This window comes from Chelonoidis abingdonii, chromosome 2 (assembly GCF_003597395.2).
Source record: "Chelonoidis abingdonii isolate Lonesome George chromosome 2, CheloAbing_2.0, whole genome shotgun sequence".
NCBI classification, from domain to species: domain Eukaryota; kingdom Metazoa; phylum Chordata; order Testudines; family Testudinidae; genus Chelonoidis; species Chelonoidis abingdonii.
This window is the reverse complement of record NC_133770.1, coordinates 66,725,893-66,751,469: the sequence shown is the minus strand read 5'-3', so window position 1 is coordinate 66,751,469 and position 25,577 is coordinate 66,725,893. Positions and strand designations below refer to the sequence as shown.

At 36.4% G+C, this 25,577-nt stretch overlaps 1 protein-coding gene across 3 annotated transcripts in view; it reads left to right on the top strand.

The window, feature by feature from the left end:
• Positions 1-25,577, top strand: part of SKAP2 (src kinase associated phosphoprotein 2) — a 186,375-nt gene that overhangs the window by 23,563 nt on the left and 137,235 nt on the right. For all 3 annotated transcript variants that reach the window (XR_004372797.2, XM_032773814.2, XM_032773813.2), the window contains exon 4: positions 6,587-6,694. Coding sequence is in view for 2 of the 3 variants with exons in the window: in XM_032773814.2 (XP_032629705.1) it covers positions 6,587-6,694 (108 nt within the window). In the remaining variant the exon portion in view is untranslated. The remainder of the gene's footprint in view (positions 1-6,586; positions 6,695-25,577) is intronic.

The window sequence follows — 25,577 nt, the reverse complement described above, 5'->3', positions numbered from 1 at the left end:
TCGCTACACCGGAAGCAGACCCAGGTGTACAGCCAGCGCTGCAAACAGGGAGTTGCAGCGCTGGCTGAGCTTTTAAGTGTAGACACCTGCTAAGTTGCAGCGCTGTAACCCTCTCACCAGCGCTGCAACTTGCAAGTGTAGACAAGGCCTAAGGAGATAGAAGCCTGGACTTTGTTGAAGATTGAGAGTTATTACAGTTTTTGGCATTTCTATCTCTGTTTGAGATTAATTGAATCAATATTTTGGCTGCCAAAATGTTTAGCTAAAAGAGCTTTGTTTTTAACTCATGCTAAAAATAGTGCTAAAGTTGACAGAAGCACGATTGAAAGTACTATGGACCCTAGATACCATACTTGTGCTGTTACGTGCTGAGATATGGTTCCTGCTCTCTATAATGACCAGGCTGAAAGCTGCTGCTTTTACTGAGGCAGTGTTTCTTTTTTGTGATTCTGCATAAGCTGCCATCTGGAGACGGTAGCAGGGGCTTCTAGGGCTGGAAAAGACAGAGGCCGTGGCTTGTGGTTAGGAGTAGCACAACAACAGCTACTGAACGATATCACATGGATGTGGAAATATGGACCTAGCTGATGCTGTTTTTAATGGCAGATGTCCTCTATGCAGACCACCACTTCTGGGCCAGGAATGCAAATGCCACTGGTGGTAGTGAATTACACCTCAACCTCGATATAACACTGTCCTCGGGAGCCAAAAAATCTTACCGCGTTATAGGTGAAACCGTGTTATATCGAACTTGCTTTGATCCACTGGAGTGCGCAGCCCCGCCCCCCCCGGAGCGCTGCTTTACCGCATTATATCAGAATTCGTGTTATATTGGGTCACATTATATCAGGGTAGAGGTGTATGATGGAAATATGGGGTGACTGGCGGTGGGCCCAGATCTTTTGCATTAAAACACATGCATTCATGGAACCGTGTGAGAAGCTTGCCTCAGACCTTGAGTGGCAGAGCATCTAGATGAGACCCACTAAAGGTCCAGAAGCATGTCATTGTTGTCTATGGAAACAAACACCCCCAGATTGCTACAGATCAGTTGGCAATCAGTCTGAGGTTGGAAAATCTACAGATGGTGCAATGGTCATTGAAGTTAGCAAGGCAATTAATGATGTGCTGTCCCCTGTGATGGGTTCAGTCACAGAGACTCCCATGGGACTATCACCTAATGTGCTGAAACGACCTCTGAGCCCGTTTTTTTGCCAGCTTGGGACTCCAGAACCCTGTCTTGTTGAGCCAGACACACAAACCTGCTGCAGCACAGAGCCAGGGTCTGAACCACACCCCCAAAGCTGCGGACTTACCTCAAAACAGCTCAGCAAGTACTCCTGTCTCCTGAACCCAGACACCCAGCTCCCAATGAGATCCAAGCTCCAAAATAAATCTGTTTTACTCTGTATAAAGCTTATAGAGGGTAAACTCATAAATTGTCTGCCTTCTGTAACACTGATAGATATATGCAGAGCTGTTTGCTCCCAGTATTAATCACTTACTTACGTTAATCAATAAACAAAAGTGATTTTATTAAGTATAAAAAGTAGGATTTAAGTGGTTTCAAATAATAACAGATCACAGTAAGTCACCAAGCAAAATAAAACAAAACATGCAAGTCTAAGCCTAATACATTAAGAAACTGAATACAGGTAAATCTCACCCTCAGAGATGTTCCAATAAGCTTCTTTCACAGACTAGACTTCTTTCTAGTCTGGTTCCAATCTTTTCCCCTGGTACAACCTTGTTAGTTCTAGCTCAGGTGGTAACTAGGGGATTTCTCATGACTGGCCACCCCTTTGTTCTATTTTTTCCCCCTTTTATACCTTTGGCACAAGGTGGTATCCTTTGTCTGTCTCTAAATGGAAAAGCACCAGGTTTAAGATGGATTCCAGTATCATGTAACATGGTCACATGTCCTGTGAGACCCCTAGTCTCCATTCTTCCAAGGCTGGCTGGCACATACCCCAGAAGGTTTGCAAGTAAACAGAACCATTTATAGGTGATTGATTCTGAAGCACCTTTAATCGCTTCCACTTAACATGTTTACATCAGTAATACAAGTTTTTATCTTCTTCTCCTAACTCCAGACATAGAAATAATACATGCAAAAAAATAGGATAAACACACTCAGTAGATCATAAGCTTTGTAATGATACCTTACAAGAGACCCTTTTCATGAAGCATATTCCAGTTACATTATATTCACGCTCATTAGCATATTTCCATAAAACATATGGAGTGCAATGTCACCATCCCCCAGGCTTGTAAAATTTGGAAATACTCTTGAAATAATTGAAGAGTTTGAATGGCTGGGCTCCCAAACTGCACAGGCATTATGGTGAGGGGAACAGTATGCATCCCCACCAGTATTGAGCAAGCGAGTATATTAACAGGAAAGTGCAGGCTCATGTGGACCATCATGGCATATTCATGCTCACCTACTTTGGATGCAGCGGGAGAGGGTGCATGATGCCAGGGTATTCTAGAGGTCTGACCTCTTTCAACATGGGCAAGCTATTATGTTGTTCCTCTCCCTAATATCACAATATCTGTGATCCTGATGTGTACCAACAGGATAAAGTAGTTTAACTACATGTTGAGCTTGAGCAAGTGCAGAATGGTGGTGTTGAACATGAGGTTAGCATGCCATGAAGACAAGGCCAAAGAATCAACTTGTGTGCACAGCACTAGTACCCTGAGTTTTGTAGATGGCTAGTCCTTCTTTAAATAAAGTTAGTGGCTGCTTTCCACTTTAAGCTCACTTCTTAGTATCTCCCTATCTCACTGCCAACCTAAGCAATCCACCAAAAATTTCACATGCCAGATACAATCTTCTGATAGAACTCTTCTGGAAACACTGGGAGAACTTTACATGAGAAATTTCAGAGATAGTTGCTTAAATATTTCTATCATTTTTTTTCAAAGACTTTCCTAACGCTTTTTGACTCTTCACATCTCTGAAACATATTCACCTACAAACCTCATACTGCTTCTGTAGTGCTTAATATGTAGATGTCTTTCTTTGGCTTTGTAAGGCTCAGGTAATAATTCTTTGGAAGTTTAAAATTACCACTTGATATCAAAACCTAGATGATTGATTCACACACCTTAATGCACACATGGTTTCAGTTTGCTGCATGCCACAGTGGGCATGGAGAGAATAGCTGTCAAAGGAGCCACTTGGATGACAGGTGGGTTGAGTAATTTTCTCATTGATGTTCTATTGAAAATCAGCTAAACAACCAAGAGACTAAAGTGTACAAGCTTTAGTTTGAAAGTAACCTTATCCATTCATTTGTGCTAATGAACCTGTTTTGGGAATCTTACACTTATTAATTGCTGGGTATAACAGTCTTTCCAGCAGTGGAGGTTGGATACTGGGCAGAAGGAACTCATTTCGGCTTGACACATTTGGGCCTTCTGGAATAGCAAAAAATCAGGAGTTTTTGAGGCAGCTGCTTGCCTGCTCTCCTTTAAGTGTTTTATATGCTTTAAGATTAAGTTTGAGCAATTTCTTTGCTTCCTCCTTCCTAGATGTTTTATTAACACAGTGTCTAGACCAGTGGTAATAAATAGGTGACAGTGGGCTGGATCCGGATGGCCAGCCCCTTTTGAATGGACCCCCAAATCATGTTGTTTACTTTTTTAATGTATTATTATTATTATTATCACCATTATTTATTTATTATCATTACTGCTGTTTATTATTTTCTTTGGAGTCTGGACCTTGACTATACCTTGACCAAAAAATTTGGACCTTGACAAAAAATAATAGACTACCCCGATCTAGCAAGAATCTATTTCAAGGGCAGAGACTGAAATATTTTGATGTCTGATCTCCTTTACAGATTAAGTGGCTGAGGTAATGTCTTAAATGTTTGAGCTCATTACTATGAACAAGTAGTAGCAGAGGAAAACAAATTGTGGGGAAAAAAGAAGAGTTTGTTGGTTTCTTTTTAACCAGATCCCTATAAAGTAATATGGTCTTGTTCATAATATTCAGTCATTACCAGCTAAACCTGTTGAAATTGTTCAATCCAGAATACAGGGAGTTAAAGTGTGGCCCTTGTTAACATAACACTTAAGTGTCTAATTCTCCACTTACCATTCTGCACACTTACCCCCTTGGTGTGTGCTGTTTCAGAACATCAATAAATTAATGTACTGTAATTGAAAAGATGGTGTTTAATAAGAAAAGATCAGGTACAGTATCTTTTATTGTGGACAAATCAAAATATTGATTCTATGTTCAAACCTAAGTGGTGAGTTAAACTGCAGAAATGAGAGAATAGGACTTTTAAAAAAAAAACTGTTAATGGTATATCATTAATTAAACTTTTAAAAAAAAATTTCAGAATAAATCAAATGCCGTTCTAGGGAAACAAGAAACCATATTAATGAACATCAACTCCTTAATTATCCTCATAACTATATAACAGGGACACATTCATGTCTTTTCTTTGTGCAATAACTTTTACAAAGAAGTATTTTAAAACTGATCATTAATTTTATGACCACAGAAATGAGATGCAAAATTTATGCTGTTGTCATTGGCATAGGCTCAAGGCACTACTGACATTATGTGTGATTGTAATGGAATGGCTGCCAGCTAATGAGTCTATAGACAATTCGTTTGAGCATGCCTTGCTTTTAGATGTCTGATTAGGCTGTAATGCTTTCAATTATGTCTTCAAATTGTATTGGATACATTTACCTGATGCCTGTTGTTGCTTGGTAGTTCAGCTTCTATTACGTAAATGCAAGTTGAACACTTTCCTTTAATTTATTTATGCTTTTCAGATGTATTTGCAGGCACTTAGCACCTGCAGAGGGGAGAAAAGGGTTTTGCTGCTCAACACTGACTCCTCTGACTGGTTAAGGAGTAACACTGATAGCTTCAAATGCAGTCTGTTCCAGACTTCCTCAGTCAGAAGGATATTGACTTTGATACAGGGTCTGGTTATGGGAAGATGAAAAGTATGGAAAGGATTACTAGGGCTTGTCCAAAGATACAGAAGACCCCACAGAATTAACAAGAAGGCTTATGTACTTTTGATGTATAAAACTTCAGGGAGTAATATCACTATATATTAACAGAACAGACTCCTAAATCTCTCAACCCCACAAAGCCAGGAAACTGGGAATTAAGGCTGATTCTACTCTTAAATCACTTTGTCATGCATAAACTTAAGCATTGTAGATGTATTTTTCAGTGAAGCTCCAGAATATTGGGTGATCTATGATACCAAAATGAGCTACAATTCCCAGGTACAGTCGGGTGAGTTAAAGACTGCATTTCAGCCTGTAGTGTGGACTGCAAAACACTTGGTTTAAACATAAAAACAAAAGATCTGGCTTAATATAGTCTCAAACATCTTTCAAGTTAGTTGCCCCTCTATTTCCGTGTATATGGTATATTTTCTTAGTGTTAAGTATTTCAATTAGTGTATTTTCAACACAAAGTATGGGTACACAAATACATGTTCTCACACACGGGGCGACAGTCTTTCTATTTGTGCTCAGATTGTTTTTCTGTGTGGGTAAGTTTTTAAGCCTGAAAACTTCAGCTTTAACCAATTAATTTTTGTAAAATATAAACAGTTTTTGAAAGAAGAGCGATTGGGCACTCTCCTTTTTCTACATTCTCTGATATGTATAACTCTTCTCCTTTTCTTTGCATAGTTGGTATATTTTTAGACATATACCACATTTTGGGAAGGAGACTTAATTTTGCATAATGAAAATGAAAGATGCGTGTAATACTTCTCTCCCCGCCTTTCCATTTCCCCTTATTATAGCAATGAGACCCAACATGCATATACGTTAGTCAGCTATTGATGCATACCTCAGGTATATTTGAGGCCCTTATTTCCCTGAGAAGCATACCTATAGATTACTGTGCTATACACACACAGTTGTAATTGAGTGCTATTAAAGTGTGACTCCAATTTTTATTTCAAGGGGAAAAGGAAACCCTACCTTTAAAAATACTTTTAAGTGGAAGGATGTATCCTGACACTTTGAAAAGTAGTTCGTAGTTAAGGAGAAAGCAAATTGAAAACGTGTGGAAGTGCACAAAATGTTGCTAAAAATGCAGTTTAGCTCTTTTTGTGAAGGAGACAGAGGAAGACTTTCCCTTTCTTCACCAAATATGTTCTCTTTCCCTTCTATCCTAAGGCTGTCTGTCTTTCGTTTCCTGTTAGTTTTTCCCCCACCCACAATTTTTGTGTGTGGCATGGCTTTTTTTTTTTTTTTTTTTTTTTTTTAAACTGATGAGGTTCCAGCTGTGCACCATTGGGAGGGTTTCATTAATATGACATCATTAAAAAGACCCAGTTGGCCAATTAGAATGTAGCTTTGGAGCACCAGTGTGCACAGCCGTACTCTAGTGTTCGGAGGTACATGAAGTGAAATTAAGAGAACAATAGGACCCTGAATTTGTTCAGTTTAATTTAAAATATGACGTGACATCGTTCTTTCTTATTAACAAAGAATTGCTGCATCTCTTCTTTCAAAATGAATTCTGTTTATATCAGAAGGAGACAGTCATTAACAAATGATATCTGTTTGACTCTTGCAGGAGAACTGGAAGATGAGGAAGAGTCTGAGGGCTCTTTCCCTTCACCTCCTGATAATCTCTCATTAGCATCTGACCGATATGATAAAGAGGATGAAGCACCCTCTGATGGTACGTGACTCTGTTTATCTTAGAATGCACTAGATTTTCCAGTTTGCTACAACCCATGCAATCTGATCCTTTTGATTAGGGTGTTGTTATGGTTGGGAAGCAGATAAACAGATAGGCATCAGCAGACAGCTGGACAGTTTTCTTACCTTTACAAGAAGCTTTAAGGAACTGAAGAGCTCTCTCTAGTGGTGCTAAACGCATAGTGAACCTGTCATAAGTGCACACTGTTTTTACTCACATTTTTTCATAATGAAAACTCTTCTGTAGAATTTTTTTAAAGATAGATCAGTGGGTAAAGCAGTATGTGAATGTTCATAGTAACAAATTATTTGTTAATTCAACGTTATCAGATTCTTGCTTAATTTTATTGTGCTACTTAATGGCTTGCTGTGTTATTTATCTTATAAATAATTAAACAGTTTGATTGATATTTTTTTTAAACTTGATGCAGAACCAGTTCATAAAATATTAAATTAATTATTCCTACAGTGCTTCCTCACATTAAGACTGTCTTATGTAGATTGTTTTCTTTATATAAATGTTTAGTTTGACTTCCCATTTTTTTAAAAAACCCTTTGTTCCGTAGTTGTTTTCATATTGTTTTATCCTGTGTTGAAAAGTATATAAACAACCAAATTTAGCATTACATTTAATGAAGATATGAACAACTGAATATTGCAAGAGGTAAACTTGCTTTATCATAGCGTCCATTTTTTGAGGTCCATTTATTTTTATACACAATATAAAAAATCTTGTATGGGTAATGTACGATTATAAATTAAATACATAGAGAAATGAATTAACTATGTATATTAATTTGTGGCAGTGAAAGTTAGAAGTGAATGATGTTTTCTGCCATGATATGGTGATCAAACTGTGCAGTTCCATCTCAGAATACAATTGCTGAATGAAAATATGCTTCCCGCAACATAGCACTCCACATTTTATGTTACCCAGATTATTCCCTTTGGAAACATAAATTGCTTTTATGAGGTATAAAATTATGTCTATTGCAGAACAGGGATAAGTCAAGTACATGCATAAGTGATAAACCTTCTAACCACTGATTCTGAATAATGACATTTTCTTTATACATACAACTTTGTTAATATGTGCAACAATAATCACATACTTTTTAAGTTGTACTGGTTCTTCATTTTGGCACATGTAGAAATTTTATTAAAAAAGCAAAAATAAACTTTGTTTTCAATTCATATTATAATTATGAGCCAAACAAGGCCTGGCTCATAAAATCTAAATTAGTTTTCCAAAGTACAAACAAGTTAGTTTCCATTTTTTGTACTGACAGATTTTATTAAGATACCTTTTTGTGGTTATATCTTATGATATGTTGAGCTTTAAGCTACTACAAAGTGTATATATCAAAATTATTTGGATACTCGACAGAGAAAATGAAGCTATATATTTTTTCTGAAGTTGTATATTATTAAGAAAGACAGCGGTTTTGTTGACAAAACTGAATAATGAATTGTTGAACAATGCTGATGCCTAAATATATTAAGTATCATATCAATTTGGACACAAAGATAATTAATTTAGTCTCTTTTGGATGTTGTAATTACTAGATTAAGCGCATAGATACCACTGTAATACCCAGTTTACAAAATCCTTAGACAATTAGATAAAATGTAGGATAAAAATACAACAAGTACAAGATAATATAATCTAAGATGATGAAACTTTGTACTGTTGTCCCTTTTGGCCAAGTCCTGTGGGAGATCCTGAGTCAGAAGTGAGTAAAGATGGTGGAATTGGTCCATAAATATTGATAATGTCCTTGAATCATTTTTGTTTAGTTTGTGTGCAGTAGGTCATTTTAAAGACATTTGAATTTCAAAATGTAGACCAATATTTTCAAATCTAGCTGCCTAGGCTTAGGCTCCCAAATTTCTGTTTAGGTACCTAAATCGGTGGCCTGATTTTGAAAGGTGCTGAGTGCCTCCAGCTCTCATTGACATGAATGGATTTGTGGCAGCTCAATACTTTCAGAAAACAGCCTACTTATATTTAGGACCCTAAAGCCACAATCCTGTAACTTAATCCGCATGATCCTGTGCTGATCCCAGTTTACTTAAATTGGGGTCCATGTAGGTGTAAGAATCTCATTGTACTCATCCATGTTGCAGGATCAAGGCTTATTAAGTGTGGAATTAGGAGCCTAACTGAAATTCAGAAATATTCTCCTTTAACTTCAAGGGTCATTATTCTTCTCCTGTACTTAAATGATTATGTAATGCAAAATTATTAGGTTTTATGTGCTTATATGTTACAATAAAGAATTTAAGACTTGTATGTTTTCAATAAATACTAAGGTCAGATTTCTCAGTATTCCTCTAAAAATATAATTGCAAAGTTATACTAACAATTATCTGTAACTGTCTGGAGGGCTATTGTATGTATTCTGCAATTATTCTAAACTCCTGGTTTTTGTGTGAGAGCTCTTTATCTAATGTTATATTAATTACAAGGGAGATAATCCATTTAACAATAAGTACGGTATAACTAAATTAGTCCAGGTCACCAAAAGGCCTTTTGTCAAATCTGATTGTTACTTTGTCCTTTTGACTTTTACCTTATGGTAGGCACTAACAAAGTATCTAAACTTTGATGGATTATAAACTCTAAACATGATATGTATTTTTCATAATGCTAATGTAATTTTCTAGGTACTGAAAAGGTCAAACCCCTACATCTCTGTGTGCATTCTAAGTCTGTCTTTCCTTTTAATATTTCTTTTTCTCTGTTCCTCTGGTTCAAAAGTTCACTCAGTTCCCAAATGGCCACCTAATTTTCCAGTTATTCCCTCAAGCCATATGTGTTTTGGTTTCTTTATGGTTTATTAGGTACTGTAGGAAAGTAGCATAAGTTATATCTTCTAATGAAATTCAAGCACACTTCAGTGATGCTTTGACTTGATTGCTGGCAGCAATTAAATCACAACGAAGGAGAATAATGTATAGGCTCACAAGGTCCAGACACCCTACAAAAACTGAAAAAGGATTAAAAAAAATAAAATAAAATAAAAAAGCACCCCAAAAACCAAACCAAAACAAAAATCCCTGCCAGGCACTGTGTTCCTAACCTGATTTTTTTTTTTTTTTTTTTTTTTTTTTTTATTGGCTAACAGGTTGACTTGATAGCAAAATCATTAACTTGCTGTGTGCTACAGGCAGGTTCAGTTGTAGGTTATTGTGAGCTGATAATGGGTTAGATGGAGTTTTGATTTTCGCATTGGACCCTGGTGCATCAGATTAATGGAATTTCGATGAGAGACTGGAGTTCACACTTTGTCAGAAAACCAGATAGATTCTATAGTCATGTCTTCTCATTAATACCAGTTGCCTGAAAGGATACTACTTTCTCTATATAAAAGACTCAAAATAATTGTATTTTGAGCGGATATTTTTTTTTCATTTATTGATGACTAGGTTTCTTGTAACTTAAATGACCTGTTTTTGTATAGTATGTTGTATAACAATGTTGTGTCTTGTAATTTCTTACTCTCCTTATGTCTGTTTTGAAATTTGGTTGTGGTAAGAAATAAATCTCTAGCAAAGTTACAAAAGGGGAAACCAAGACATGTTAAAATACCTACAAATCAAAATAGTAAGTCTGTACTTTATGGTTATGGTTAAAAAAAAAAAAAAGTTATCACTAACTTTAGAAGATAGTGCTTTAAAAAATAAAAAAGGAAACCATTTCATTTACAAGAAATAGTTTGTTCCTTGTACTGGAACACCAAAGGTTGAAAAGTCAATATCAAAGGTGGGGTTTTTTTTGATTAATTAAAAAAAAATTAGTTGAGTGCCATTTGAAACTACTAAAGTATCTCAGGCTGTTTAAAATTTTAATCTTTTATAATTTTGGTAAGAGAATCTATAGATAAGCTGTTTAATTTCTTTAAAACAAAACCTTGATTGAACTTTTTTCTATTGCATAATGACTTGCTTGTTCAGTTCAGATGAAGTGAATGTTCTTCTGGGACACTTCCTTCATTTGTTTGTCCCTGGCGGAGGTGGTAATGCTTCAAACTACCTGAAATTACATTGGGGGTGCACAAAGATGTGAAAATGCAGTTTCAAGCCTGGAAGCAGATCTATCTACATTTAGCTTCACATCTTCAGTGGATCTTGGTAACATGTGAAGCAATTTAGGCCATAGTCATTTCTGCAGATGACAATCTAGAAATGTTGCCTTGAAGTACAGGAGGCTGAAAGAAATATTGAAAATGTGTCTTATCTAAGTACTCTATGTGGTCCTCATAATTGTAGTATTTGGATATAATCATGAATAAAATATGCCATTTTAATTGAAGAACCTTAAATAGTGCAATAGTCCTGCCCGAGAAAAATCAATTTGAGCTGGAAAACAAGAACAGAGTAGGAAATGTGTGGCTGGTGATGAATAAACTGAATGGGCGTGTTGTGGGTTTTTTTTTTTTTTTTTTCAGAATAGATTCTGACAGTGTTGGAGACAAGGTAAGGTAGTGGAGAGTAACCAATGTGCTTTACTGAATATTTTTGCTGAAAAAAAGCCAACATGTTTCTCTCCTACGATAATATAAAACTTTTGATGCTAAGTGTAAAAATTCTAAAATCCACATGTGAGTCAGTCTAATTTTCTGGATTTGGGATGACTATTTTACTTGTGTTATAATCCTTCTCTATTTGAATATTGTATGGCATTTTAGATTGTGAAAGTGAGAATGAAAAATGATACATTTTAATATTTTTATATTTTATTTTGAAAGGTAGGGTCTGATTTACAGGTCACTATTGCTTAATTCCCCCCCAACATAGTTATGGGAGCATTTTTAGATAAAGAGACTTATAATACCTTCACAGTGGAAGGTGGTAGATGTAGAGAACTCAAATATAGAAAAAAAAAAAATCATAGTATCAGAGACCTTAGGAGGTCATCTAGTCCAACCCCCTGCTCAGAGCAGGACCAATCCCCAGACAGATTTTTGTCCCAGAACCCTAAATGGCCCCCTCACGGATTGAACTCACAGCCCTGGGTTTAGCAGGCCAATGCGCAAACCACTGAGTTATCCCACTGCCCCCATACCCAAAGGAACTTTTTTTCTTGCAGTGTATGATGTACGTTAATTTACTTTCCTTTTAACTCTATTCCTACTGAGTTTGTTTTCTAAGAACTCTATTTAGCAGAAAACCGTGTTCCATAACAGGGCTACTTTAAATAATACAATATTAATAACTGGTTTAACAAGGGTTGGAGAATAGAAAATACAGTTAAGATTTTTCTGTGCTCTTTTCCCTTAGATCAGGTTTACAATTGTGGGGACAGAACAATTGTTAAGCTCTTAGCTTGCACCTAAAGAGCATGGTTATTCCTTCTTAACTTGTTATTCCACCTACCCAGAGTAGTCCTCCTACACAGAAAACAAAAGTATATTCTTGTTCTTGTTCCCATTTAATTATTTCAGGTTGATTGGCACAATTTGAAAGATCACAGTTCATTAAAGCAAAGGGAAATGAGCGAGGCCTGATAGGCCTTCTTTTCTCAAGTGAGCAGAGGGTGTGTGGGTCTGTGCATGTGTCTGCCCCTGACTCTGTACTCTAATTGGGGAAAGATTTTGCTTTGAACAGCCCCTTACTTAGGGCACGTCTACACTAGAGAGTTTACAGTGGTGCAGCTCTCCTGTCAGCTTAATTACTCTAGCCCCTGCAAGCAGTGGTAGCTGTGTTGGCGGGAGATGCTCTCCCGCCAACAACGCTGTCCACACTGATGCTTATGTCGGTGTAACTTTTATGTCTCTCAGGTGCTGATTTATTCACCCCACTGAGTGACGTAAATTATGCCGACATAAGCTGTAGTGTAGACATAGCCTTGTTTTCTTCAGGAGGGGTTTTCTGGGAGAGGCTACTTTCTTCTTTTTTGTATGTATGTGGGTTTGGAGAAGTTGCTGTCTGTCACTTTGTATGACAAGTAAGAGGGAATGATCCCCTCCCGCCATATCATTTCTCTACTTTTGTCTGCTGAGTGGAGGGAATAAATTGGAAAAGTCATCCTTCTCCCCTTCGCTGTGGGAGATGAAAAAATAGGGTAGGAGAGGGTATTCCTCTTCCAGCTTCTTCAGAAACGAAGAATGATGGTACCACTTAAGTTTGATCCAATAATTTTGTTTTCAGAAAGAGCTGTTGTCTGAATTGTGACTAAAATATAAATCTGTAGCTTATTATCCATGATACATGTGGGTATTTAATAGTAACATTTATATGCTTGTGTCGAAGAGGATATTAGACCGTTTTGCAATGTCTGCCACAGATGCTGTGTTCTCTAGAAATGATTATGTATTGCTTGGTATAATGCTATGCGATTCTGTATTTCTGAGGACTTCTGGGCAAAAAAGGTAATAGGACTATAAAATGTGTTACTTTCAACGTCCTATGAGTTTAAGAAATTTTGAGACGAATATACTAATTAAATAGGAGAATATTAATCTCAGACTCACATTCACTTCATTGGGAGTTGAATCAGGCCCATGCTGCCTGCACTATGCTGAGGGCTTCAGAGAAGAGCCGTGCCAGAAAGGAATTAGTTAAGCTGTGGCATTTGTGAACAGATTGTGGGCCTAAGGCCCTCAATGTTTTCCCTAGAAAGGAACATTTGAGATAGTGTCGATCCAAATTAAAAACCTTTGACAAGGTGGTGGATGAAACAGACTGGAAAGTACAACATGCTGAAGAGGAGGCTAACATGCTAAAAGAAAACACTTCGTAAACTGAAATCCTTAACTAAAGCAACATCCTGTCAGAGAGAGAGACGGTAGAAAAATAAATCTGGTCATGGAATGAATGCTGGTGGGGTCATATGAGCATTAAGTCCCCAGATCCTTTTCTGTTGGCAGTGGTGGTAAACTCCTGTCTAAAATCTTAAAGATGATGCACTCTACATCATACAATGCTATAGATCCCCAAGGCAGAACCAAGATGGCAGAAGAGCTTCTACAGAATCCATAGCAACCAATGTATCACATGTGAGGGATCATGAAAGAATCTTTAGAGAAGCAAGAGATAAATAAAAACTTGCATGTGAAGTAGTAACGTTTCTATTAACTGTGGTTTAAGCCTAGTCTTGCAAGGGAGGAGGAGTAAACTTCTGAGCATGAAACAAGAACTGAAGTGGAATCCTGGCCCTGTTGAAGTCAGTGGCAAAACTTCCAGTGAAGCTAAGATTTTATCCTGGATGATGAAGAAGCAGATGTGGCATTGCGTCTTTTGCCCCTCACCAAACTTACATATATGAAAAAGATTATTATTTCAGTGTTAAATCATTCACCTGTTGGATTAAAAAAGACGTAAAGGGAAATTCTAGTATAAGTAAAGGGTCCAGTGTAGACTTGGAAAGCTAAATTATATATATTATTTTAAACTGTCATGCTACCTCATCTCAGGGCTATATTGACTTTATTGGGATGCCCAGTAAAGAAGTCATCACATACGTTACTTGGAATTTTCTGTGGTAGTGCTCAAAGGCCCCAGTCATGATTAGGGCCCTAGTGTTCTAGGTGTTCTACAAATAGCTGGGCAGACATAGTCCATGTCATAAGGAGATTACAATATAGTGAAAGGCAAACTGCATCAGTGAATGTAACAGTCTTTTCCTTTCGACTGTTTAATGGTGATACCATATGATTACTACCAATTTGCATAGCTTGATGGTTCTAAATCATTTGCATTTTTATGTATCATTTTAAAAATGCCGTATCAAATATAACCCCCGTCCCTTAACATTTACCCTCCTTTCGTGGAAAAAGTGACACTGGGCTTGCTGCTTATGGTTATTTGATATTTGCCACATTGTTTGAGGTATTGAGCACAGTAAGACAGTCACCTGGATTCCACCAACGTCCAAATATAATATTCAGATTTTAAATAACTTCATACCCCATTTTAGCTGTAGTAGCACTTCTTATGTTCTTTTAATCTAGGATATTTTTTTTCCTGAAATATAGAACAATGTCACTGAAGAATAAAATTCAGCAATGTGTATGTTTTTGATTTAGTCTTTGTGAAAATTAATCGCATTGTATTACAGCTTACCATTCTGTCCATGTTTTCCTATATCAGTTTTTTTTAAAGTAATTGAAATAAAATGAACCAGAGAAGTTTTTTCCTCTAAATTAGTGGTGGCCTTTTTAGTGGGTCATGGAAGGTATGTTCATTATGGATTCTGTGCTTAAGTGGTGCATAGGAGCTGAAGGCCCTCTGCAGTGGAGTGAATGTCCATCCTCTTGCTCCCTCTTCTTCCCGCCAAGCAGTAATTGAAGGACAATTGGGCTATTAGGGTAGTAGGTGATAAAGCACTGCCACTCCCCACAGTGGCACCCTGGTGTGGGGAATTGTTTAGTACTTTTCCAGTTGGTGAGCTGGTCCAATAGCTGACTGCTCCCCAAGCATTCTGGGATACTGGAGGAGTGGAATCTGCTGCTCCTTACTATCATCTGGCAGTGTAGGGAAGCAGGTCTGTCCTCTGCTACTTTTATGTCTTCTGCTGCTTTGATTGGAATGATTATACAGTCACTTCTTAAGTCTTCTAATGTTGCCTGGGGAAGATGGGAAGTAGCAATGCCTGGGCCTCTCCAGGTTCCAACCCATCAAAGAGTTAGAGGACATACTGTATTACATACTGTGCATTGCACTTCTTCTCTTAACCCACCTTACTTCATAACAGTGCACTTACATGTGTATTATAGAGTGATCAAGAAGATTTGAGTTAGAGTTTTGGTTTGAATTGAATTACCACACAAAAGCATAGATGTGTATATCCAAAACTTATCTGAATTTTGGGTTTATAAAGTTGGCCCCATAAGTTGTGGAAACAAGGTCATCAGGATGATTTCTCTGCTTCTTGTGTCTGATTAGATCAGAAATACATAAAATAACCTTCCGTAGGGAACTTTGTTGCTTCATACCCTGTTTGAAGTCTAGAAGTACCTGGGCACATGCAACTAAAAAAACCTGATATAAACCCCTTGTATTTCAGAACCTACAGAAAGGTTTGGATTGGTTCTTATTTGAGTTGGTTACCAAGCATTTATGACTTACGTGTATATTTTGAGGTTAGTACCTTGGTATATATTGTGATGTCAGCATTAATTAACAGAATGTTCCCACATTCTTGTTTTTGGATCTTATTTTGTTATTGCTTATTGTATAAGTGCACACAATATGTTTGATGTTGTACAAGTAAAAGATCAAGGACCACTTGCAGCAGCATGCAATGCAGATAGACAAAGACTGGACCTAAACACATAGTGACCTTTATGGATGGTGTTAACTTAATAATTTGGTCTTTCTGAAGTAAATAATAAGTTGGCAGTATTTGACTGACAATAGGTTAACATTTGAGTGTGGAGAAGGAATTTGAATGGAAGAGCAGGAGAGCCCTGACACAGAATGGTTTATTGAAGGGGAGTGAAATCAAACTTTATTCTTCCACCACACTGATTACCCATCCAGGAAGTGGAGTTGGATGCACCATTTACCATTTATGAAATTATACCAGGAAGCCAACCTTCCCTGGGGATTTCACTGTGCATTCTCCCTTACTGACTTCCTCTTTAGTGGGATTCTCTGTAGGTACCAATCAGATAACTTACAGATAGGAGAAGGAGTCCAAGTAAATTTAATGGTTTCTGAGACCACTTTTTTTTTTCTTCAGGGTTTTAAAATTAGTTTACTTAATTTTACTATAGTATTTTTGGTTTAAAAAGTTATTTTGGTTGGGGCCTGTTGTCCATTGTTAAGAGAACGCACTGTGATACCATTTGAGGATTTTAGCTTAGCCTTTTGAGCTGGCAGTATCTGGAAATACCCATTATTTTGATCCTGGTAGAAAGAAGTTCCTCTTGTAGCTCTTTTAATCCTCCCTTCCACCAGTCTAGTCTAGCCTTTCCTGTCCTCCTGGTTGAGGTAGTCAATATACATCCTTTTTTTCCAGTGAGGAATTAGAGAAGAAATGGGGGAGTGAAGAAGATTCTCCTGCTGTTCACTCTCTAATGCTCCCCAGTCCATCTAAGCTTAAAGCCATATTTCATGGTAAGGGCATCACGGCCTGGAAACATAACTCTCAGGAGATGTCCGAGTCATGAGAAGAAATGACTTTTTGTTTCATACCTGGCACAGTAGAGTTTTGAACTTCTGTGTATGTGTTTACACATATATGAACACACACCAGATTTCTAGAATATAACCAATATTGTATTATTATAGCAATGTGATTAATTCTGGAGCCATGTGATAAATTGTATTTATGTATCTTTGACTGTTACCTGTGCTCTACCCACTAATCCCTCCAATAAGCAAGGGATGAGGGTGGGGAGTGTTGAAGGTGTTTGGTGGAGGGGGCTGAGATTAGGGCAGAGGAATGAGTGAATCGAGTATACAATAATGTGGAAAAAGAGAGAAAAAGCTTGATAGGAAGAGACTAACAGGAAGAAGGGACCAAGAATAGGAGTAGAGTCTGATGGAGGAAGTAGGTGAAATAGGGTGGTCCATTATCTTTTTGATCACAGATAAGTCACTCTGTCTCTTAAGCATGGGCACAGGAAACTAATGTCACCATTACAATTGCATAGGAAAGAGAATGTTGTCATTGACTTCAGCAAGGCAAAATTTCACCTTTTATTGCTTTTCAAGAGGGTTAAAAAACAAGTGAAAATTCTTACATTAGTTTTACGGCTGACCAGTGGTTTAGGATTTCTTGTTGGCATATGCTCATTCAAGGCTTAAAAAAAAAAGTGAAATTATTTTATCTTAAGTTTTAAATGGCATGTTTTTTTTTTATAGTAGGTCAGAAATGGAATGACTTTTTTTTCCTTGCCTGTTAATTCTAAAACTAGGTTTTGGAGGAGGAGTTTACTTTTTTCAATCATAGGCTTGAAAAAATCAGTTTATTATTGCAAAGATTATAAATGTATGTTTTACCTCAAAATGTTTTTGCGATATTTTGGCAATATGATAATTACTGTTTAATCATGGTTTATTTAAAACAATCAGTTTATTATTTTATATATTTCCAGTTCTTAAGATAATACCAAAGAACTTTATGGGGGGCAATCAGATGACTGTCTTTTGGATGTTTATGGATTTTCAAGGCAATAACTAATTTGGAAAATTAATTTTCTGTAGTTACATGTTAGCTGCCACATAATTACAAAGTCTCATGTGGAGATATGTGCTGTGTCCTGCAGCCTAGGAATATTTATTTCATTCAATATTCTTTTTCCCCAAAATATTTGGAATCTTCCAAATTTCCCACGTTCACTTGAATTATGTTTAGAACACATTATTAAAATAATGTGAAAATCCTGTTGAGAGCTGGTGATAATTGATTTACTCCATCACACTGAACAACCCCTTGTTTTCTTCTTTCTCTTCCCTTGGGCAGTAATCATGGGATCAAGCTGTCAGTCTGTAGATATAATTTTTCCAGCAGTGCCATCTGGCTTCTTGGCACTAGAAGTTGTATGTTGGCTTCTTTGCTGCTGTTACTGATCTTTCTCAAATGTTGGACAGTTGATGAGATGTCTTCTGCTACCGGATGTTAATTTTCTTTTAAATGATTGTTTTTCATTGTAATTTTATGTACCTTTACCTTATTGCTGAGTGTGGTTAGGATTTAACTTGTCTTATTTGAGAAAAACAGTGTTTGGTTGTGGATTTCCTTTTTTGTATGTTAAAAGTCTGTTGAATCATCTTTATGCACTCTGCACGGTAGTAACTCATTCTCTCCAATTTTTTTAAATTCTTCAATTAAATATGCAGCCTGCCCATTTAAATGTTTGTGGAAATATTTTTCGTTATGAAATTCTTGGCTAGACTGCAAGAATTCTAAATTTCTGTGATACAGCTGTGACAGGTTTCCTACTTTAGGATAACTCAAGCAATAGAGAGACCTTTTTCATCACAGAGCAGCAGTTACTGGCTTTTTCCTATTAAAAAGAAATTTCTGTAAACTGGTGGCTCATTTGAACATAACATCTGAGTTACTTATATGACTTAGTACTGGATATGTTTCATTGTCATACAAAACCTATATACAGTATTAATAAACAGAGAGGATAGGTTTAGTGGAGTGTATTTTAATGAGGGCAAAAATACTAAACAGAAATGTGCTAATGTAGCCTCTCATTTTAATTCTTTATTTTTTTCCCTTTATTACCAGTTTCAGAAATTTTAATGAAAAACTGCTTTTATGATGACACGGATTCCAGACACATAATAAAGAATAAAACTTCAAATCACACTTGTTAGTAGAATAAAAATTAATCTCTTAGTTTGTTGTTGTTATTAAATATGTGTGTTTAAATTTGTTCCTAGTTATGTTTGTTTCTGATTTGATGAACAAGCTCTTTTTAAACAGGAAAAAAATAACTTAATTTGTAGTCTCGCATACACTTGTTTTTTAGTCAACATTTATTGAAGTGCTTTGTGTTTCATGTGAATAACTTATTATCCTCTCTGGGCATAAGTCTAAATTATTCCTCTTAGTGGGCTGTGTTGTATGGATTGCCTTAAAATCATCCAGGTGGCAATGGTAACTTTAAAAAGTTATCTTTAATATGGTATCTCAATACTTCTGTTATTTTGAAATTGTCTGTACTAGTGGAAAGTAGTTATTAACATTGCTGAACACGTTGTCCTGTACTGAAGGTGATTGGAGCAGAGATCTTAAACTAGGAAAAAGGAAGGAAATAGGTCATAATTCTGTTCCAGTTTGCAAAGGTTGAACCCGAAGACTTTTTTTAAGTCTTAAAGAAGAAGAATAAATGCCCAGGTATTTGTGACTCTAACTTACATCAGTGAAATTATTCAGATTCAAACTATAATAATTAACATATATTTTCTCTCTGTCTAGTTGCAGGAAGAATCTATAGAAACATTTAATTTTCTTTTTTTCTATTTTAATTTTAATCTCTAAGTCATTTACAGTAATATCAAATTTTAATACCTATAAGTACAAAGGCATATGTTATGAGTTTTAAAATAATCCTACTGATTAATTATATTATTACATGCAATTGTTCTCCCATGAAGGATTTTAAATTAGTAAATCGTGATTTTTTGAAATGGCATCATATCTGCTTTTCATCTGTAACTAAAAGTGTAGATAAAATGTGGCCACTAATCAGTTGTCTGGGATGCCAGCTCATTAAGATTTACGCTATCATCAAAAATGCCCAGAATTGTTTGTTGGCTGTATCCTAACTCAAATATGTAAAGGGGATATGACAGCATTTTTCTTTAGAATCACAGGGAGTTCTGTGACCTTTTGTGGCAAATTATGTAGAAAGAAAATATTTATATTCATTTAAAATAACCTCCATGAAGAAATAGTCTCATTACCCTGTTTGATCAATTTCTTGTAGCCTGAGCTGTAGCATGCTGCTATTGCTATTGGTTGATGGAATACACGGAGAAGTGGCTAATGGTGATGGTGCTCATCAGGACAGGGTTCAGCCAGCGGTCAGCAACAAATAATTCAAGGCTGTTTCTAAGTTTGTGGCTGGTGGAATTTGCTTCTTGCCCCAAGCCAGCAGCATTGCTGAGCTGGGCTATTTGATTAGAAGAGAGGCATATTTGCTTCTTAGCAACTGCACATTTGCACAACACATAGAACTCTACTGCCTCCAAAGGTTTTCCTTTTGTGATGGTAGAATAATACTTTATTGTTGATTGACATACAAAAGAGATCTTAGCTGTGCGGAAGAGTCTACCACCAATTTATGTTTGTCTTTTGTAACTTGTAGTAGGTGCATTATTGCATGAAAAAGTTTGATGTAGTTTGTGTAGACAAGTGAAAGTTTAAATCATGGATAATCTTGCTAACATGTTGTCAATAAACATACTTAAATGACAAAAATAGTACTGCTGCCTAACCAATAGCATGTGCTGGGTTTTTTTTACACTCAGGTCTACTGAAGATAAATTTTTTTACTATATTTTGAAATACTCATTCTGATACGTATATGCCCTCTTCCTGTCAAGGGTGATAGTCTAGAGGTTCATTTTATCTAACTAAAACTATGATGATAAAATGAAAGCTGTTCTATTTGTCATGAGATTTTTTTAAATTAACAGAGGTGTATTAGTAGTTGGGATTCTGATTAAATGCATGTACATGTGTAGAAATTGCAACATAGCACTTCACAGGAAGTGAGTTTACAGAAGAAAATGTGTCTACTCAGAAGAAGACAAAGGTATTTATAACCCCAGTAATAAAGAAACAAGTGAAAAAAGACAATTTGTGAAGGAGATTATCGAGTTTTATGGTCTTAGGAGGCCAGGACAGGAAAAAACAAACTTTTTTTTATGACTTAATGGCTTTTCTCATTCCTGGCCTGTGTTTCTCTGGTAGAAGTTTCCAGAATGACACAGTGGAGCAATAAATACATTGCTGATTTGGTCACTGCAGTGTTGCATAACAATAAGTACAGTAGTTTACATTATTGTACAGGAACGTATGAATAGCCGATATAAATACTACTTTGATTTATGGACATTCAATAAAGATTATTTTTTAAAAAACAGTTTATCCAAAATATATTTGTATTATTCAAAATTGAAATCTAAGATTATTAGCATAATTATCTAAATTTGTGATTACAATGGAATTAGTGTTAAACTCCAAAATAATTATGTACTAGCAGTTTTCTAATTAAAAGGGACTTTTTAAACTATTTATAACTAAAGAAAATAGTGGCTACTTTAACATAAATTTTACATATGCAACCTAAAGAAGAGCTCTGTATAAGCTCGAAAGTTTCTCTCTCACCAACAGATGTTGGTCCAGTAAAAGATATTACATCACCCACCTTGTCTCTTTAATAGATTTTACAGATTTTTAAAATTGCACATTTTGGGATTTAGGGAGTGTTAAAGCATGTGCGCGCATTAACACAGACCTAGAATGTGCATGATCAGATCCTCATTTCACAATAAAGGGACCGGGGGTATATTAGCATGGCTAATATAAGCATCTCTGTATTTACTTACTAATAGCCATTTCAGTGCAACCTAGAGCCAAAAACAGGAAAGGGGGAGAGGTTCAGTGATTTTATATGGAGAGGCAGGAATATATCCTGTCATATCAAGTGGATGTCCTTCTTTCAGTCAACATTAAACCCACCAAAACAATTGCTTAATGATTTTTTTAAATGTAGAGGGTTTTTAGCAAAAATGAAAAATATTTTCAATATAGAGTCAAAACTTTACCTCTTTTGAAATAGATTGAGGAAGAAAATTATGAGTGTTCGAATTGGGTTATCCGTGTGTAGCGTGTATACTCTAAATAAGATGTTTATGGTTAAATCATTGGAAGTGGTGAGTACAACTTGATTATAGGGCCTAATTATAAGACCTGTGTTCCTTAACTGGTCTGTTAGAGAGACAAGGTGAGTGAGGTAAAATCTTTTATTGGACCAAATTCTGTGGTGAGAGAGACAAACTTTTGAGTGGAAGTCTTGGGAAATTCAGGGCTGAGGGAGGAGAACTCAGAGCATTCTCCTTCATGATGCTAAATGATATATTGTAGTACTGTTTCCGTATGTTAAAACATTTTTGTAAGTAACTTACTGGAAGGATTTTATATAGACATATAAAATACATATACAAAAGGCATAAATTTAGCATAAATATTTAAAAATAAATTATTGTGGTGTGCTAGGAAGCTTGCTTGTTATACTGTTAATTCACAAAGGAAATGGCTGCACTCAGATGGTTAACATATATGTACTTTGGTACCAATTAGGATGTAGTTACGTGGAATATGTATGACTGTATATTTTCAACAGTGTGTGAAGTGAGTTACTATTTATGGATTTTTATGGATTCTTTTGTAAACATTGATGTGTTTACAAAATAAACAATTCAAAATATATAGAGGTCCTTACTCTTGGTAGAATGAAAATGCAGCTACCTCTGGGGTGAAATATAACTGTCATTAAAATGGCACTGTAAACACAACACAGCAGTTCAGACAGGATATGAAAAATATCCTTCCTAATTGAAATGACAAGGCATTTTGTATAGATAGATGCAATTATCCAAATTGGAGAATGGTTAGGATACTGGGTTAATTCCCTAGTCTTGCTAATTATACTTTCAATTTGATTAACAATCATTGACAGATTGGGTGACTGATTTGCTGCACTATAGCTCTACAACCTACACTATGTAGATGTCATTTTTTTTTACTTTACTATAATCTCTTGAATCATGTTATAAAGGCAACTCTGTATAACAAAATCTGTATTACTCAAAATAGGCAGAGATAAGTGTGCATTTGGTGTGGTGTGCAGAGAAGTCAGCAAGTAATTTTAAGGCTAATAGCAGACTGCCTAATTTTAGGTACACAGTTTGGTCAAATTGTGGCCTTGCCCTATTGTATCCTCAGTATTTTATTTTGTTCTTTCTGTAGTATATATAGTTGCTGTTATAATATGCAGTTGTTTTTAATTCATTATGTAAATAGTTACATTATCCTGAAAGATACATATATTGAGGGGAAATTAATTCAGCTTCCCTGTGCTTCCAGAACTTTCAATCAGATGACATCCTGATCCAAAGAGGTACCAAAACCCCACAACTCTCATTATCTTCAAGGCTTAATTTAGGAAATATAACTTTCACACTAAAGATAATGGGTTATAGCTTTTTTGAATTTTCTAGCCACTCTAATATACTGATTAGTTTTTTTCCATAAACGGCCTTTGTCCTTGAAAACAGCAACTCTTTTCAAGAAAGAAAAGCTTCTAATGAGATACACGGAGTTGTACCACATTGTGACCAGAGCCAGCCTCAATCCATTTGGGAAAGGGCCCTGTAGTGCCTGTGCCCTGACTGAGACTCTAGCCTGGTTCTTCTTTTCTGACTCAGCTTTCCTGAAGTTCTGCAGTCAGTTTGATTTCCTCAGGAATGTTCAAGAGGTGAATGTCTTTGACAAATGAATGGCCAGTTCCAGTTCAGATTGTCTCAATTTTAAAACAGGCTTCTGTTGGAGACAGGGCCAGCTCTACTGTTTTTGCCACCCCAAGCAGCGTGCTGAATTGCCGCCGCGGACGGCAGGGGCAGTCCGTGTGCTGTCAGGGCGGCACGCACGTTTCCATGGCAGCGGCAATTCGGCGACAGCTTCTATGTTCAGCTGTCCATGGTGGCACAGCTTCTGTCAGGGCGGCAGGCGTGTTTCCGCGGCGGCGGCAATTCGGCGGCAGCTTCTGTGTTCAGCTGTCTGCGGTGGCGCAGCTTCTGTCTTCTGTCTGTAGACAGAAGCTGCCGCTGAATTGCCGCTGCCGCGAAAACACGTGTGCCGCCTTAACAGCACATGAACTGCCCCCGCCTTCCGTGGCAGCAATTCATCGCGCTTCTTGGAGGCAAACACACACAGACTGACGCCCCTTGCAGATTGCCGCCCCAAGTGCCTGCTTGGAATGCTGGTGCCTGGAGCCGGCCCTGGTTGGAGAAACAATCGGAAATAAAAACTAATCAAAATGAAAACATTACTAGACAAAATACTGTGCAAAAAGACAGCTAGTGATGCAGGATCTTCAAGTTTAAAAATCTCAAATCATAGGACTTGTCTACATGGAAACTAGAACTGAAATGGCCAAATTGGTTTTAGTTCATACTGTTAGGTAATGTCCATGCACAGACTTGCACTGTGATAGCTAAGAGTGTGAATTGCAGCTGATTTAGTTATTTTGGTTCCAGTTTCCATGAAGACAAGCCCCTTGTTTTCTTTTGGCTCAGTATTCATGTTGACAGTTCTCTCCTAGTTTGTTTCATTGCTCCTTGGGGACCAGGCGTCACTTGTCTAGTTCTCATGCTTTTTCCTTCTCTTCTCTTGTCAGCTTAGTTTTCTACAGTACTTGAGCTGTAAGATGATTCTTAAGTATTGCCAACGCGTCTGTAATTTTCAAAAGCATCTACCCTTATGCATGTTGCCCTGGATGGATGTTTGTTCAGACAAGTACTAAAGATGCTAGACTTTTTCCCCATAGCAGGTCTCTTTGTTTAGTCAGCTGACTGAATTATCAATTAAGCAAAATATTGTACAAACTGAAACTAAATTAATTACCAGTTATGTATGTGTATATGTGATTTTATGTAAATAGATAACTATTCACCTCATACCGTACCACATGTTTCACAAGGCCAAGGTAAATATAGTTTTGCAAAAATGTTCTTACTGTGTTGCTATGTATCTTTCAAACCTGGCATGGTGATTTTTCTCCAAAAGTTATCTTTGTATAATATATTTTCCTGCCATTCGTAGAAATAACTTAATATATGTTATGGTTAATAAAAATTTTAGATTAATGGATAAAATGCTGCTCATGAGGACAAATACAACAGCGATATACATCATTTTGTTTTATCACTTCAATATACTTCTAAGCTGATAAACCTGTTTCTGATCTTATTTTGTATTTCCAGTAAGTGTATATAATTTGTTTTAGTATAGCTATCTAGAGATGCTAAATATGTTATATGGAAGAACATTACTACAACTCTCAAAATCCAATATACAAATTTACATTTAGAATGACTACGACTTACTATTTAGCTCTAGTTGTTAATTAATTAACACTAAGAACCATGAGTCGCTCTTAAAGATTTCATTTTCTTTTCCTGTAAAACTGTGATTTAATTTTTTATAGTTTTTCCAAAAACTTCTCATCGTTACTTTAAAAATAGCTGAATGCATGACATAAAGAGAGTATGTTAACGTCTTTTTCATCAACATGTTTACTTCATCATTTTTTGTATTAAGGCAGTGCTTAGTCCCACACTGTACATACACATAGTAAAAGATGGTCCCTGTACAAAGAACTGAG